The following is an 18,504-nucleotide window of genomic DNA, read 5'->3' on the forward strand; positions in this document are numbered from 1 at the left end:
AAAATGAGCTTCATCTCTATGTTTGCTAATAAAAGCATTAGGTAGCATGTAGAATCCCAATGAGGCATCAATTAATGGCTCGTCATTGAATATGGATGGATTGATAGGGTTGCAGTGAGCCATTTGATACATGGGTGCAATACTATGACCCATTACATACTTTGGAATATCTCTTAAATTGTTTGTTTGCATGGGTTTCCTTGTAACAGTGGTTATCATGTTATGCATTACATGAATGTTCTCTAGGGGGGTGCAGTGTTACCATGTACAATTGAATCATGGGTTGCTGGGGCAATGGAAAGAGGACATCCGACCCCATTTCTCCACCTTAGTCACCTCATCTACAGATAGTAAATGACCTATTTATTATTGTTGGATAGTTGATTAATGTCAGTAAATTACACAAGTCATAAATGTTGGGTTTTTAAGTAATCATATGATTCATGACGACTATATAGATGAGATGGTCCATTGTGAGACTTTCATATTGTAGTGGGGTGCTAATTCTTGCATAAAATGGTATCAATGTAAGAAGAGCCTATGAAATGGGAAGAAGAAAATAAAAATGAGGAAGACAATATTATGTTAGTAGAGGATAAGATGGTGTTGCATAAGGAAACTTTTTTGCTAAACTTGTTGGAAATATAACTAGTTCCAGTCTTCACAATTGTTGTTGTACTCATTTCAACATGTAGTCTATGTAACAAATAAGAGAAGAAAAGAAAAAGTTATTATTTTAAATCATGGATTTCATGCTCATTATTGATGGTATTGTATGTAAAAGCATGTTCGTTATTCTTCTAGGGTTTTTTAGGTCTTATGAGTTATTGTCATGAGTCAAGAAAGTCAACATCATGTTTATAAGACCTTTCCGGGAAAAATGTAATTGGATAAAGAATTATTTTGAGCCTGGAAAATCCAAGAAACTCCAAAAGTACAATTCGGACCTAGTAGCTTTAGGTCAGCCTAAAGGAGGCAATTCAACCCTTTAGAAAAGTTATAAATACAAGCACTTCGACCTAATTTGTGTCTCATTCACTCACAAGTTCAATTTCAAGAAGGAAGTTCAACCTGTAGCTGGGAAGCAGAAGAAAAAGATAGAAAAGGTCTAAAAGAAGAAAGGAAGGAAGGAAATCTTGTTTTTGGGCTCACTCTCTCACACACATATGAAGGATTAGGGTTTATGCAACTTCCAAGAAGGTTGAAATCGCAGGTCTGAGTTGTAGTATCAAGTAGCTGCGAGAGAAAGATATTTTGTTTTAACTTGGTTGACCTTGGACGACTTCTTGAAGGGTTGAGTTAGATTTTCTACAACATCTATAGGGCTCAAGTTGTAGGTTGAAGTAGTAGTACTAAAGCTGGAAAGTCTAAGTTTCAATGTGAAGCTGGTTGAGGCTAGATCATGGAAATACTTGACTAGAAATGTTGACTTGGTACTTGGAGGAGGATTTGGTCTAGGGATTGGCTCTTCGTTGTCTGTTTTGAAGCAAATTCTACAAGAAGAGAAGATTTTTCCGATTTTCCCCTTGGAGGGGTTTTTTTCCCTCGTTGAGACCCTAATTTATATGTCCTCTGTTGCTACTATTTTTTTTCTTGATATTTTTTTGATGAAAGGATCTAAATAAAGAACACAATAATACTAACTAAATTCACAAGAAAACATTAAGGTTAAGAAAAATTGGAATTAATAGCTGCCACTTTGTATTTTTCCAACAAAACTAAGAGAAGGGGAATAAAGTACCATTCATGAAGTGTTGACATGGAAGTTGTAAGATATAGGAATAAGAGGAACCCATGAAGAAATGAATGGTTGAAGAATGGAGAGACTAAATAATGGTTGAGGCTACAATGCTTTTTGGCGTGACAACCCAATGATCTTTGAAATTTAGAGGAAGAGGGAATTAAGGCTAGTTTTGTAATATTTATGTAGAAAATGATTAATAAATAAAGAAAAGAGACTAAGCACATTGTTAGTGAATTTTTTCCTTTGAGTCTCCACATTTAATTTATCATACTTATAGGATGATGTCATTATTTATTACAACCAATGATCTATCAATTTTTGTTGTGCATACTTAATTAACATCATTAAATGATATAGGTCATACATGTTGTTGGGGTTTTGTATAATTTATCATGTTTATATGATGATATCATCATTTATTGCAACAAATGATCTATCAATTTGTTGTGCATACTTAATTAACATCATTAAATGATATAGGTCATACATGTAGTTGGGGTTTGTATAATCATGGGATTCATGAAGACAATTTGTTGTGCATACTTAATTAACATCATTAAATGATATAGGTCATACAAGTTGTTGGGGTTTTGTATAATCATGGGATTCATGAAGACAAGTTGTTGGGGTTTTGTATAATCATGGGATTCATAAAGACTATGTAGAAGTGTTCATTATAAAAAAATTGACATTGTAGAAAATGGTTTTTCTTGTATAACTTTCTCACACTTACACACAATTAGTGCTACAATTTCCTTAAAAGTTTTATATTAAATTACATTTGAAATTTTCAAGTTATTTCATAAATTTTATTGAAGTAATGGTTGATTTTCCTTGAATTTCTCGCATTTGTACTTAATTTAATGACATTATTTTCGTTTCTTTATTATTGCCTTTGAATTTTTCAACTCATTTCTAAAAAAAATTATAATAATAATTTTTTTTAGTTTTTTTTAATAATTTTATCATGTCTATACCTAAATTTATACCCAAATTTATGATGACATAAAAAATATTACTACTAAACCGACTATATATATAAAATGGTTAGTACACATTGATAGGCATCGAAACACTTACATCATGATATCTCAAATTTCCAAAGTTAAACAAAAATCATAAAAAAATAAGTAGATTATAATTTTATTTAAAATTATTACCATTAATTATAAAAAGGATTGATATATGAATTAAACATATATATATATATATATTTAAAAACAAATAACAAAATTCTTAACTATGGATATTGTCTCCCACTTTATTATGGAGAGTCTTAACTTGTAAATTGAGTTTGTTACAATACCATGGCTCACTACTACCACATTGCCCAAAAAGCCATAGCTGAGATTGATATGAATAATATGCCTTTTTTTATTAATCATTTTGATTAAAAGAGTAAATAGAATATAACTACTTTTGAGATAAATATCAGTCTTTGTTTTTTGGCTATTTCAAAGTATTTGTGGAAGTTAAAACTATATCACTCACTTAATAATTATTGATAATTAAATGAAAATTTAAAGTCTTATTCTGAATGTTATCGCCATAATTACATAAAAAAATAAAAAATCAAATACCAATAAAAGATATAAAATTTATAAAAACATTTAAACTATGTCATTATTCATAACTTAAGAATGAGAATGTAAACAATGTTCCATAATTATATAAAAGAATAATCAAATACCAATAATAAATTTAAAATTGATAAGAACATTTAAACCATGACATTATTTATAATGTAAGCATCAGAATGTAAACGATGTGTCATGGTAGTCTGGAATGTGGCCTTTTTTTCAAACATTTGACGTGAGGAGTGCTTGAATCTTGTTTTCGAGGTGGAAATAGATTCAACACCAACAAAAATAGCTAGACACCCAAAATCTTAAAGCTTAACAACTATAACTTAAATTTCCAAAAATATTCATAAAATTTATAATCAAAATCATGCTGAAATTTCTATTATTTTCTATCAAAAATTATACCTCATTAAACCATATCATTGTAAAGTAAATACACCACCTCAACTTAAATCTAAATGGTAGAGTATAAAACATTAAACAACGTTTTTAATTTTATGCGAATGTAATCTTTTTTAATGTGAATGTAATTTTTTCCAATGGCATGTTACCCACACGCCATTGTCTTCACAGTCAAAATTTTTACTTAACTCTGTTACACCATTTCTGGTGGCTAGATCTTTTCTGACGACACCAATCCACAGCTATCAAACTGATCACCGTGCCATTGTTCATCATCCCACTATATTAACAGCCTTATGGAGGGGGTGATGGTTTTGGCCTGCCTTTTACTACGTTCTCTCAGGCAGCGGGGTTTTTTTGAATACAATTCTCTTCCCCTTGGCTAAAACTCGCTGGCTCTTTGAATCTTCGGGTATTTGATTATGCTTGAAGCAAATGGTCGTTCTCCCCTCGACACGCGCTTGGAAAGAGGTCAATTTTGTGAACAATTCTGTAAATTTTAGCTTCTGGAAATAGTTCTTAGTTTCCTTTTAACACTGTTTTAGCATTTGTAATTTGGAAATGCATCTAAAGAATGACCGCTAGAGTTTGGAGGGATTTAAGTATAAATTTCCTTTGGCATGCTCCTTAAAATTCCTAAGACTGGGTTTGATAGATGTCACTATGGTCTGGGAAATCTTCCGCTTCCTGAAAAAGTTCATAGTAATTCATAAGCCGTGCTCAGACTTTCGTTTCAAAATAGGAGGGTGGTGGTGTATCGTTGAAATCTACTGTTGTTGTTTAGTGTGTCAAGACACGTCTTCTAGTTAACAAAAGCAGGGTGATGGTAGTCTCTCTGAGCCTCCATCCAAAGCTGGAACACTCTGTCTCTGTAGTATTTGGAATTGTCATGGTATGCAACCAGAAGCTCTGCCCATCAACCGGCGTCTCAAAATTTTCTGGACTGAAATTTTTTTTACGGGCCCGGATTATCTTAGCCTTATCTGGAATTGTTTTTTCAAATCTCTTTGGGATTTGAATTATGTCCTTAGATGACGTGTACTAGTACTTAAAGGCATAAACAATCCGGTTTCACCAACTTTCAGTAATTTACCTTCTGTAGTCCCGTAACCCTACAGTTATTATCTATGACCAAAAGGTGATCTCTATCTCCGTGTCTGCCTTGGGTCCTAGAACCATAATTCTCGAGTCTTCTAAGTATCCGTTTCAGTGTCAGAGATGGTGTAACATCACTCAAATTCCCTCGTCTGACATTTAATCAATCTAGGCTTTATATTCAGAGTGAGGTCAGAGCCTGATTAATGTTCTGGTACCAAATCGATCCACAAATCCATTTTAGGACTAAGGTACTGGCTCAAATCTTGAGGTAGCGGTTTTTCGGAGGCGCATGGAGGGTGACTCAAACGCGTCAGCCACGGAAGCCATGGTCAAAGAAGCAATCCAAGCCAAGAAGGCATGGGAGGATGCCACGCTGTCAGGTGGATGGCATTCCACCCTGGACGAAGTGGTTGTTAAACTGGCGATGGGTGTTGATGATAGAGAGAGAAAAGGTGTCCATAGGAACAAGTTGTCCAAGAAGGATGACAGGAGGGATAATAACCAACAGAAAATAATGATGCGAGAACATGCCAGCAGTTACAACAAGGCCTGCAACCCTGTCAAAACTTCTTCCCCGCCAACTGCAATTAAACTGGACAACATTCACCTGACCGAAAGAATAGAAAGCTTACAGAACCTTGCCTTGGTGGGAAATTGGCATTTTCCAGAAATGGACGATGCCGGGATGAGAAAGTAGCTCGAGGTTCACTGGAAACCTGTGATTGGATATTCCCCCATCATTTCTAATCTTATGAAAGGATGGTACTGCTTCCATTTCCTAAAGGCCTGTGATGTAGGATCCATTCTGAAATGTCCATGGGTATACAATAGGAGCTTCCTCGCCCTCTACAGGTGGTACATAGGATTTAACCCTTTAAAAATACACCAATGAATAACCTTATTTGGGTTAAGCTCCCAAATCTGCCTCTGGAGCTGTGGTCCAAGGAGACGCTTGCTGAAATAGGTAATTCTATTGGAAGATTTGTTTATGTCGACCCATGGTGCCTGGGTGCGAAGGACAAGAGAATAGCGTGGATAATTATTGAGAAGGCCTATAGGGGGGGGTTCCTGGACCATATTGAGATTGCCTGGAGAGACTTGAAGATCAAACAAAGATTGGATTTTTGGGGCATCCCTTTCAGGTGCTCTGCGTGTCACAGAACAAGTCACCTCATCCAAAATTGTCATCAGCTACCGTCGTCAAAAAGTAGGATGATGCAACGTAAGACCAGGGTAGACTCTCTTACGCTCAGTGAAAAGGAAGCCCTATCTCCTTCAGCTCCTCTCTCTCCGACAGAACTTGTGAATGGGAAAGTTTCTGAAAATCTGGATAACAATGTCATCCTTTCTCCGCAGTATTTGTCTCAGGAGGTCTCTTATGAACGTGAATCAAGACCCAAAGCTCGAGAAAGGTAGTAGGTTCCTCACAAATCAAGGATTCGAATATCCAGTGCCAGTCTATCCTGGAGCCATTTGATGACAATGCTATCCCGTGTCCTCCCACCATACAGCTCAAAGACTTTATAGTAGGATCCCACCCCATTCCTATTTCTTCATCTTCACCGTCGCCCAAAAAGTCTATGAAATTACCTTCGAAAGGAAAGGAGCCAATGCCGACTATTACCCCTTTAAATTCCCCGACCTCCTCACCTGTTAATCCATATGACAATGACCTTGATTTTCTCTTAAGCAGAAAATCCCTAGAGCTGGAACCGCTGACTATTCATAAACCGGGTTATCAGGGAGAGCCTTTTATTAGCCCAAACTCTGCAAAGAATATAACAGTCAGAAAGAAACATAATGGGGGCAGCAGATATTTTAGGGGAAGGACAATTATAGCAGATGGTGGCATAAGGAAACTATCCTTGACTGAGGTTCCCATCTATGATATGTCAGAGACATAGCCTCTTAGAGCATGTGTGGCTGGTAACTCTTCCAAATGACCTTTATGATTTCCATGAACATTCGAGGTCTGGGCGCAGATCTCAAATTTTTGGCGCTAAAATATCTCTTCTATTCTGCTCAGCCAAAAATCATTTTAATACAAGAAACGATGCATAGCAGCCATGTATCAATTGCCTACTTTAGGAAAATGTTTCCCTCATGGTTCTTGGTAGCTTCAGAGGCTAAGGGTCTATCGGGAGGGTTGGCGGTTCTGTGGAATCCTTATTGGATCAGGGCGAGGGCGTACAAGTGTTTCGCCGACATTCTCATTACGACATCCATCAGAGGGAAAAAATGCCCTATAAATATCTTAAATACTTACGCCCCTTACAAGAACAGATTCTTTTTTTGGGATAAATTTTTTGCCTCAGAAATTTTTGGTATAGAATCACTGATGATTGCAGGCGATCTCAACGTAACTCTATGCAATGAAGAAAGATGGGGAAACTGCAGGAAAAAGATCCGCTTGCTGACCGCATAAAGCATGAGTTACTACAGAGAAATTTTGTAGATATTGTACCTTCAAAGATGATGCCGATGTGGGATAATGGAAGGTTAGAAAAGGTGTATATCGCTAAAAGGATCGATCGTTTCATCATTCACGGCAGTATCATTGATAAAATGGGAATGCCTCACTCATCCATTGGGACTACTCTTATATCTGATCATAGACCGATTTATTTTGGTTGGAAGGAAAGCGTTTTCAGAAAGGGGTACCCTTTTAGGTTCAATAGAACATGGCTACAAGACCCAGACTTCAATGAGGTTGTAACTAAAACTTGGAAGGATTTTTCTGCTAAGGTTTCGGATCCCCCGCTTATGACTTTCAGAGACAAGATGAAGGCCATGAGAAAAGTGGTCAAAGAGTGGCAATTTAAAAAAAGACAGAGGGACAGAGCCTCCCTTCATGAAATGCAGAGGGAGCTAGACAAGATCCACATGGATTTGAATGCAAATTCCCTTCCATTCAGCATGAGATGCCAGATAAAAGAGTTGGAAAGGAAAAAACAAGACATTTTGAAAGAGGAGGAAGCCTTTTGGAGACTCAAAAGTAGAGCAACCTGGCTTAAGGAGGGTGACAGGAATATGAAGTTCTTTCATAAATATGCAAATTCCAGGCCAGTAAAAAATACCATATGGAGGATAAGCAATGGTCAGGGAGGCTTTTATGTCACTCAACAAGATATCTCTAGGGAAGCTGTAAATTATTTTAAAACCCAATATAAAAGAAGGGAAGGTTGCGGTATCCAGGACATTCTATGGAGGATTGATTTGGTGCCTCAGATGTGAAAAATAAAATGAGAGTCTCTTTTGGCCTATAACAAAGGACGAGCTTATGGGTGTTTTGAAGGACTTTAAAAAGGACGAATGTCCTGGCTCGGATGGCTAGACAATAGAATTTTTTATTCACTTCTTTGATACCATCAAACAAGATCTATTGAGGATGGTCGAAGCATCAAGAATATCAGGTAGCATCCATCAGATTACATCCTCCACCCTAATAGCCCTTATCCCGAAAAAAGAGGAGACAGTTTCCTTCCAAGATTTTCGGCCGATATCCTTATGCAAAATTTCTTTCAAAATCATCACAAAAATTATTGCAGAAAGGATAAAAGAAACTCTTGCCACCTTTATTACTAAGGATCAACATGCTTTTTTAAAGGGAAGGAATATCTTGGATGACGTTGCCAATACACAGGAAAGCTTGTTTTCCATGCTCTCGGAGAAATCAGAAGCTGCCATTCTGAAAATTGATTTACAAAAAGCTTATGATTGCTTGGACTGGGGCTTCATAAAATGTTTATTGGCAAAAATTGGTCTAAGACCAAACTCCATTAGTTGGATTATGGCGTGCATGGAGAATGTGAATTATGCAGTCATCATAAATGGCATGCCCTCTTCATTTTTTCCAGCTGAAAGAGGGCTTCATCAAGGATTCCCCCTGTCTCCTCTGTTGTTTATCCTGGCTATGAAATCTCTGAGTCTTCACATAAACAAGGCGGTCTTAGAAAATAGGTGCAGGCCCGTAAAGATATGTAGGAAAAACTTCATCTCACACAATCTTTTTGTTGATGATGTACTAATTTTTGCTTGCAGGGCATCGTGGACTTGCCTCTTTAATATCCTTAATAGATTTCAAAGTGCAACAGGTCTACATATAAACAAGGCTAAGTCTGTTCTTTTCCATAACAACACCAATATTGAAATGGTGAACTGGGTCTCTGAATTATTTGGCATAGAGTCGAGGCTGATCAAAGATGGGGTTAAGTATCTAGGTTTTCAGTTAAAAGCCAACAATTACTCTAGCGCAGACTGGCAGTGGATGATTGACAGGTTCTACAAAAAAATCTCGGCTTGGGAGTTCAGGTGTCTCTCCTTAGCGGGTAGAGTTATATTAGCACAATCTATTTTATCGCAAATGGATGTCTACTAGGCTCATATCTTCTTCCTCCTTGCAAGTATAATACACAAAATGAACAAGATCTCTGCAAATTTTATATGGGGCGGTAAATCCCATCAAAAAAATATCATCTTTCTAGGTTGGAAAAGGTAGCTTTGCCCAAGTGCTCAGGGGGTTGGGGATTACTGGACCCGAGGGTCTTTGGTAAAGCTCTCCTTTGTAAGTCTTTGTGGAGGGGGATTTTCGGGGAAGGGCCGTGGAGCGACACCATCAAAAAGAAATATATGAAAGGAAGGGATATAGAATTCTGGTACAGGAAAGGTAGGATTGGAACAAAATACGGCTCAACTATTTGGCTCAGTTTTTGAAAAATAGAGCAATATTTTCTAAAGCTTTTGAAGTGGAAATTACAATTCGACAACAGAATTCTTATTGGCATAGACCCCATCATGGGTGGACGTGAAGGTATTTCCATTCCTGAGGAACTTCTTAATTTTCTGCACAGAGTTGGTATTTTTACTTGGGATAAGCTCATTTTAACCTGGCAAGGTCTTTTTCCCCTTTGGAAAGAGGCTAATGATCTCGACATGTCGGCTTCACTGGCTGAGATTTGGAAATCCATCATGGTATTTCTGAAAGGTTGCGGCTTCCATCATTCAGGGGTAGAAGACTATCTGATTTGGTCGGTTCCAAACGCAAACATGGTGGTTCAAGTAAAAGACATCTATGCTGATCTGATTGGCCCAAGGTCCCATCATGTTAGTCCGATTTTTCCTCTGATCTTGTGGAAGACACGCTGCCCTTTGAAATTAATTTTCTTCTCGTGGCTTGTTTTCCACAACAAAAATTTGACATGGGAGAATCTGAGGAAAAGGAATTGGCACGGGCCAAGTATATGCGTGATGTATTTTTCTCACGAGGAGTCCAATTTCCACATCTTTTTCCAATGTCATTCTTCGATGCAAATTTGGAAGGACTAGGCAAATCTTTTTGGTTTCCCTCTCATTGCATTTGTCTCTACTCATGCAGCTTTTGATTGGTGGAGTTCGAAAAGAGACTCATGGAAACCCTTGCTTATTATCTTCCTGTGGTGTGTTTGGAAATGGACGAACAACAAGATTTTCAAGGAATCAAAGATCCCCCTCAGCTCTATCCTGCAGCAAATCGTTTCTATCTATGATTCTATTCCAAAAAAGAAGCCCAAAATGAAGAAAGGCACCAGAACAGAGGATGTAGGTATCTGCTCAGAATTTCCAAGGGCATTCTTCGATGGGGCCGAACAACATAAGATCTGTAGATGTGGGGTTTACATTGTAATGGACAAAAATTTGCAATACTTTATTTCATGGAATTGTGGCAGGGGTTCCAACAGCCTGGCCGAGGTGTGGGCCCTTGCTGGTCTTCTCACTTTTTGCATCTTTTTTAATATCCAGGCTATTTCTATTTTTGGTGATTCCAAATCTGTGATTGATCATGTCACGGGATCGAGTCACATCGGATCCCCCCACCTAGCAGGATGGTTGGATAGGATCATGTTATACTGGGGATTCATGAAAGACAGCTCAATTCATCATATCTGTCGTGCTCATAATCAGCAAGCGGATTGCCTGTCAAAGGATGGTCTCTATCTTGGGACAGGGTCCTGGTCCATGAAAGTTACTTTCGGCGAGAATTCTTGGCTCATCCAGGATTTCTCTATCCCTGGATGCTGATTTCTCTATGGCTTTTCCTTCCTTCTTATCTTTTGCTTCTAATGTATGAATATGTCATGATATATGGATGACCAGTGGCAACTCTAATCTTGGTTTTATATTTGTTTTCAAATCTGAACTGGTCCTGTATGTGTCGCATATTACATGGTTATGTTTGTGACGGATGCTCTTTTTGGAATACTTTTGCCAACAGGTTGTATTTTCAAAATGAAGATTCTACAGCACCTGAATGCTGTAATTTGTATAATCTGGAGCCTTATATTCTCTCAATACAATATTATGGTGCTTCTTTTGGTCTGAAGAAACATGACTATCATCGTCATTACGTCAAGCTCTCCCTAGATTAGTATGGGGATAGATTTCACATAAAAACGTAAACACTCAATATAAGTTTAAAATATAAATAGGTCTAGGAACACTCAAAAAAGAGGCATAGTAGATAAATAAAAGTACAGATAAACTAGAGGTATGGTAAATAAATAAAACCTCTTTTTATATTTACTCGAGACATATGGTAAATAAATAAAAATTAAATAAACTAGAAATATGGTAAATAAATAAAACCTCTTTTTACATTTACTCCATAAACTTCTTTATACTTGCGAACATGCAAAAAATAGGTTTTATTTAGGTGAAGCCTATGGGTCAAATACCATGGAACAAATAATTATTAAGAGCATTGGTGAAATACTATATTTATAAAAGAATATGGTAAATAAATAAATATAAAAAAGGTATAAAGAAGTATGGTAAACAAATAAATATAAAAAAGGCATCGTAAATAAAAAAATATATATATATTAAATATGATTACAAATCAATATCTAATTATATATCAAGCTTTTGGACCAAATATCATGATAAATAAAAGAGATACTATAAATAAATAAAAATACAAATAAACGAGAAATATGTTAAATAAATAAAACTTCTTTTTGTATTTACTACACAAACCTCTTTATCATACCTATTTGTTTTGTTGTAATCATAAACTAATTTATACGATTAAAGATCTTATACGATTAAACCTCTTTATCTTACTCAATTTGTTACCCTTTTCTTTTTCCCACTGTGTCACGACAACTCTGGTGACTTCTCACTCACTCACGAGAGAAAGTCAATACATCCAGGGGATTTCAACTTACGCACATTTATCTCTATATTATAATCCTTTCCAATTTTTTTCCAATTTACTTGGATCATTCCAATCAAATTTGTTAAATCTCATTTTCTTACCCACTCACAGCGTTTGTCTCAAGATGTTACCTTTTATTTTTACCACTCGGGCACGGCATCTCTGCTGAATTTTCACTCACCACCGCCTCAAGATGACTAGGAGTCAAAATCACGGCTCCAGGTCGAGCGACAATGAAGAGGGAAAACTCATTGGAGTCGAGGCGGAGAAATTGTCTGGAAGGTCAAAAGAGACTTGAATCTGGTTAGAAAAAATCAAATTTTTTTATAGATGCCGTGTTTAAATCATGTTTTTATGGTGAAAAATAGATTAAACACTATTAAAAGCTTCCAAGGCACCTAAAATCTTGAAGTTTGACAACTATAACTTGGATTTACAAAAATCCTTGTCAAATTTTTTTAAACTATGGCCAGAATTTCCATAACTTTCAAAGCAAAAAAACAGTCTCCCAAGGCATCTAAAATCTTGAAGTTTGACAACTATAACTTGGATTTAAAAAAAACCTTGCCAATTTTTTTTAAAATATGGCCTGAATTTCCATAACTTTCAGATCAAAAGAACAGAACAGTGTCACGAGGCACCTAAATCTTGAAATTTGACAACTATAACTTGGATTTACAAAAATCCTTGCCAAAATTTTTAAAAATATTGCCAGAATTTCAGTAACATTCAGAGCAAAAAAACAGTCTCATTAGAAATTCATTACACAATGTTGTAGCTTGGATTTACAAAAATCCTTGCCATTTTTTTCAAAATATAGCAGGAATTTCCATAACTTTCAAAGGAGTCTCATTAGACTATGGAAAATTCATTACACAATGCTATAACTTGGATCTACAAAAATCCTTGCCACTTTTTTTCAAAATATGGCTAAAATTTCCATAACTTTTAAAGCAAAAAAACAGTCTCGTTAGACTATGACAAATTCATTACATAATGTTGTAACTTGAATTTACAAAAATCCTTGCCATTTTTTTTCAAAATATGGCCGGAATTTCCATAACTTAACAAAAGCACAGTCTCGTTACACTATGGAAAATTCATTACACAATGTTGTAACTTGGATTTACAAAAATCCTTGCAAAGTTTTTTTCAAAATATGGCTTGAATTTCCATAACTTTCAGAACAAAAAAGAAGTTTAGTTAGACCATGGAAAATTCATTACACAATTCTCTCTCGCTGCAAAAACAACTGCGACTAGACCAACAAGAGTCATTTCCAAGCCATGGCCCCATTTATCTTCCCCTCTTACTGTCCACTACCTCATTTATGTTTCATTATTATTATCTTTACAATTATCATTTCTCCAATTTATCTCTCCTTACCAGTTTAGATCCATATTAACTCTCAGATCTATCCCGAGAGGGATCATGTAACACCCCAAATTCCATTAGGAAAAAAAAACACTTAGAATTACTATTAATTACTTTACTTTGAATCTGGTAATTTTTTAGGCTCGTTAAGAACCTAATGAAATTTTGATACACTCTTAAAAGAATTTTTTATTATTTTTATGATTAATGTTCTAATCTCGAAAGGAAAACTCACGGGAAGACCCACAAGATTTCCCAATTTCTAGACGGTTGGGAAGGACAGTTATTCTCCTACCACTTAGAGATTTAAAGGAAAATCTCGGAGAGGAGGAGGTTTCTCTTGTTCTTTTTGGCTGGAAGTTTAGAGGAGGATACTCATTGGAGATAGGATGCTGCCCTAAGAGTGAATTCCTGAGCTGGTTAGCACAAGTGGAAGGCTCTAAGTCGAATAGAAGACTGTAAATCCTCACTAGGATAACTATAAATCCTCGCTAGGATAAGTGAAGCCCTGATGCAATTGAATTGACCAAAAACATTGTCAGACGAACTCACCGTCTCAAAATTGGGAGAGCTCCGGGGGGACTGGACGTAATAGGAATTCTCATTGGTAGGGAGGTGTGGTCTCCTTGAACCAGTTTTCGGAATGGATTATCAAGATGCAGATAAGTTCTAAAATTGCCCTACTATTTATTTTTATATGTGAGGAGGTTTCTGACTAAATAATTATGAATAAGGAAAAGGTTTGCTAGACTCTGGCGGAAATTTTTATTTGTCAACATTCAGTGAAGAAATGATGAAAGAATGGTTGTTAGGAACAATGATTCAAAGAACTGATTATTTATTTGTACAAAATGTTTTCATAAAAGAAATATGTGATTAGGATAGTTACAAAAAACGAAAATGATCAAATATATGTAGAATTTCTTATATGAAATTACAATCAGGGTTAGGTGGTCACCGTGTAGAAGTAAATAAGAAGAGGACAAAGAAACAATTAAACAAGTAATGTTCTAGAATTAAACATAAAAATAGTAAATACTATGTATAGCTGAAACACTGGGTACCCTAGAGTGGTGATTAGGTGACTAGGTTTCTGTAAATTGTGACTTTGATTAAGGAATTGTGTTAGTTTCGAAGCTAGGCAGTTCATCGACTACTAGTAACAGTCCAAAGACCTTTAAAAGGGTAAACAATCAAGACATACAAATATGTGAACTGAAACTACTGCAAATAGTTGTAATTATTTCAGACATGCAACTTTAAATTCAAGACAGTAAACGAATGAACTTCTTTCAATCGCTGGAAATTAATTACCAACAGGACAAGAAATGTGTATATTCAATTGAATGCCTAAAGAAAAATATGGTAGTTACTATAGCAACATCTATCATCTTTCTCTTCTGTTGCAGAAGAGTTGGACCTTAGTAACCAGACGGCGAGGGTTCTTTTTACAGTGAAAGGAATTTGTTAACAAAATCTATTAAAAACTAACTAAACTTTTAATAGAATGATTTCGGTGGCAAGACGTCGGGAAACTTGCTTACTTCAGGAACTTGTAGGACATGTAAGGGAAGAAAATTTATCACAGATGCGCAAAGAAAAAGAAACGACAGAGTAGAACTTTCAAACATTTTTGTACAAGAATTTATATTCCCATGTCATATATTGCAGAGAGGGAATTATCATTAATGCATTACAGGATATTGTTGCATAATTAACCTTAAAAAAGAAACCAATGTCAATAGCACAAACAAAATCTGCTCATAGAATGGTAACCTTCGATCAGGTTACCATCAGATTAGAATAAGAGAATAATATATTTGCAAAACAACGTTTAGAACATGTTATGGGCATTATGAATTTATTGTGTTATCATTCAGACTCACCAATTCTCTAGAAACCTTTATTAGTCTGATGAATGGTGTCTTTCACCCTTATCTAGACAAATTTATTTTAATAATTATTGATGATATTCTGATCTACTCCAAGAATTTGGTGAAACATAAAGAACACCTCCGTATAGTATTGCAATTTTTGCGGGAGAATCAGTTGTACACTAAATACAGCAAATGTGATTTTTATAAATACCAAATCCAATATCTAGGACATATTATCTCTTCAGAGGGTGTAGTCATAGACCCTGAGAAGATTAGAACCATCATGGAATGGTCTGTACCCAAAAATGTGGTAGATATTAGACCTTTCATGGGTTTGGCAGGTTATTACCGGCGATTTATAAAGGGATTCTCCAAAATTGCTTATCCTATTACCTCTTTGCAGAAAAAGGGAAGAGCCTTTTAGTGGACAACTGAATGTCAACACAACTATAAACTCTTGAAGCAGTTATTAACCACAACCCCTGTACTGAAGATAGCAGACCTTGAGAAGGAATTTATTGTATGCATGAATGTTTGTCCAGAGGGAGTTGGTGGTTTGCTGATGTAGTAAGGAAAAGTGATAGCTTATAAATCACGTAAGCTGAAGGATCATGAATAGAGGTATCCAACATATGATCTAGAGTTGTTAGTAGTGGTGCATGCCCTGAAAATGTGGTGGCATTATTCATTAGGAAAAATGTTTCTCTTAGTGATAGACCATAACAGTTTAACAAGTTTCTTTAAGAAACCCAATTTAAACGCGACAAGCAAGGTGGACTACCTTCTTGGGCGAATTTGATTTTGACATCAAACATTTGAAAGGAAAGGAAAATCGGGTGGCAGATTCCTTAAGTAGGAAATTGCATCACGTATATGAAATATCATTCAGCCATATAGAAATTAATTTCTCAAATCAAATTAGAGAAGTTGTTATGAAAGACCCCGAATATGAATTCCTGTCGGAGTAAGCTAAGAAAATACATGACTCCGGAGAAAAAACTAATTATGGAATAAATAAAGACCAGTCGTTGACTTTTACAAGGAGGATTTATATGCCAAATCAAAAAAGTATTAGGCAATATATGTTAGATGAATTTCAGAGGAGTCCATATATGGCACATTCGGTCTATCAAAAGTTATTTTCTACAATTAAAAAGGGCTATTTTTTGGCTGGGTATGAGAAGAGATATCATAGAATACCTAGCTAAATGCTTAGAATGTCAGCTGGTTAAGGTGGAACATTAGCATCTAGTTGTTCTTCTTCACCCACTTCCTATTCCCGAGTGGAAATGGGATACAATTACGTTGGATTTTATAATAGGTTGTCCTAGGTTAAGGAAACAAAACAATTCCATCATGGTGGTGGTGGAAAAGTTAAGGAAAAAACTCATTTTATTCTTATCAAATCCACTTATAAAACTGTAGAAATTGTTGATATATTCATGAAATAAAATTTTAGATTACATGGACTTCCTAAAGTAGTGATATTCAACAAAGATGTTAAATTCATCTCTGCATTTTGGAAAGCCTTATTTTGTGGTTTGGGAATTGAAATTTAGTTTAGCACTATATATCACACAAACTGACGAGAAAATTGAATAAGTAAATCAAGTCTTGGAAGACATGTTAAGGATGTATGCAATGCAACAACCAACTAAGTGGGAAGAGTGCCTTAGTTGAATTTGCATACAACAACAACTATGATGAATCTCTAAAGATGGGCCCATTTGGAGTACTGTATGGAAAAAGGTGTAGAACACCAACTAACTAGAGCAATCCTGAGGATAAGTTAATAACGTGGCCAGATACATTGATAGAAATGGAGGAGACAGTGAGAAAGCTACGAAAAAATTTAAAAATTGCTCGGGATAGAAAAAAAGATTATGCTGATAAAAAAAGAACATATAGAGAATTTCATGTTGGTGATCATGTATATGTGAGAGTGAAGCCTAAAAAGAGTTCCTTAAGATGGGGGGTTGTACGAAGTTAGCTCCTCGCTACTGTGGACCCTTTAAAATTTTGGAAACAATAGGTCCAGTAGCTTATCAACTTGCATTACCCAGTCACATATCAGTCCATGATGTATTTCATGTCTCAATGTTAAAAAAATATGTATATGACACAAGACACATCATTAATTGGCAAGATGTGCAGGTAAAGGGGGTATTAACAACATATATATATATATATTTCCTTGACCTAGTACTGCATGATTAATGAATTATACATAATTGATGTTACAAGTCGAGCCACATGAAGAGTTTCTGAGAGACATAATGCTATGGAGGTGAGCTATCATCCAAGTTAAAGTGCAGTTGAAGCAGTTTAGCTCAGAGGAAGCTACTTGGGAATATGAAAGTTTTGTACAACAACCTTATCCTTATTTTCTTCAAGATTGGGTCAACATCGAGGATGGTGTTATGCGTAAAGGGGGGGAGATGTAACACCCCAAGTCGCATTTGAAAAAAACAGTTAGAATTATTGTTAATTACTTTACTTTGTATTTGGTAATTTTTTAGGTTGGTTAAGAACCTAATGAAATTTTGATACAATCTTAAAAGAAGTTTAATGTTATTTTATGATTAATGTTTTAATCTAGAAAGGAAAACTCATAGGAAGACCCACAAGATTTCCCAATTTCCATACGGTTGGGAAGGGCAGTTGTTCTCCTACCACTTATAGATTTAAAGGAAAATCTCGGAGAGGAGGAGCTTTCTCTTGTTCTTTTTGGCTGAAAGGAGTTTAGAGGAGGATACTCATTGGAGGCAGGGTGCCACCCTAAGAGTTAATTCCTGAGCTGGTTAGGACAACTGGAAGGCTCTAAGTCGAAAAGAAGATTGTAAGTTCTCGCTACGCTAAGTGAAGCTCTGATGTAAATTAATTTACCAAAAGGACTCTCCGTCGAACAAACTCTCTAGAAATTGGGAGAGATAGGGGGGAGAAATGGATGTAATAGTCATTCTCATTGATAGGGAGGAGTGGTCTTCCTGAACGAGTTTTCCGGAACGGATTATCAGGATGCAAATAAGTACTGAAACTGCCTTACTATTTATTTTTATATGTCTGTGTAAGAGGAAGTTTCTGACTAAATAATTATGGATATGGAAAAGGTTTGGTAGACTCTTTTGGAATTTTTTTATTTTTCAACATTCAGTAAAGAACTAATGAAAGAATGGTTTTTAGGAAAAATGTTCTGGACAACTGATTGATTATTTGCACATAATGTTTTCAAAA

The 18,504-nt window shown here is 35.8% G+C and overlaps 1 protein-coding gene across 1 annotated transcript; it reads left to right on the forward strand.

Annotated features, from left to right (window-relative positions):
- Nucleotides 1–7,209: 7,209 nt before the first annotated feature.
- LOC149200822 (uncharacterized) lies at nt 7,210–8,061 on the forward strand. Its single transcript, XM_089401087.1, has one exon. The coding sequence runs from the start codon at nt 7,210–7,212 to the stop codon at nt 8,059–8,061; it is 852 nt and encodes a 283-aa protein (XP_089257213.1).
- The last annotated feature ends 10,443 nt before the right edge of the window (nt 8,062–18,504 follow it).

The sequence above is a fragment of the Pinus tabuliformis genome, chromosome 2_1 (genome assembly GCF_031772625.1).
Source record: "Pinus tabuliformis cultivar Carrire ecotype Pingquan chromosome 2_1, CPIR1, whole genome shotgun sequence".
Lineage (NCBI taxonomy): Eukaryota > Viridiplantae > Streptophyta > Pinopsida > Pinales > Pinaceae > Pinus > Pinus tabuliformis.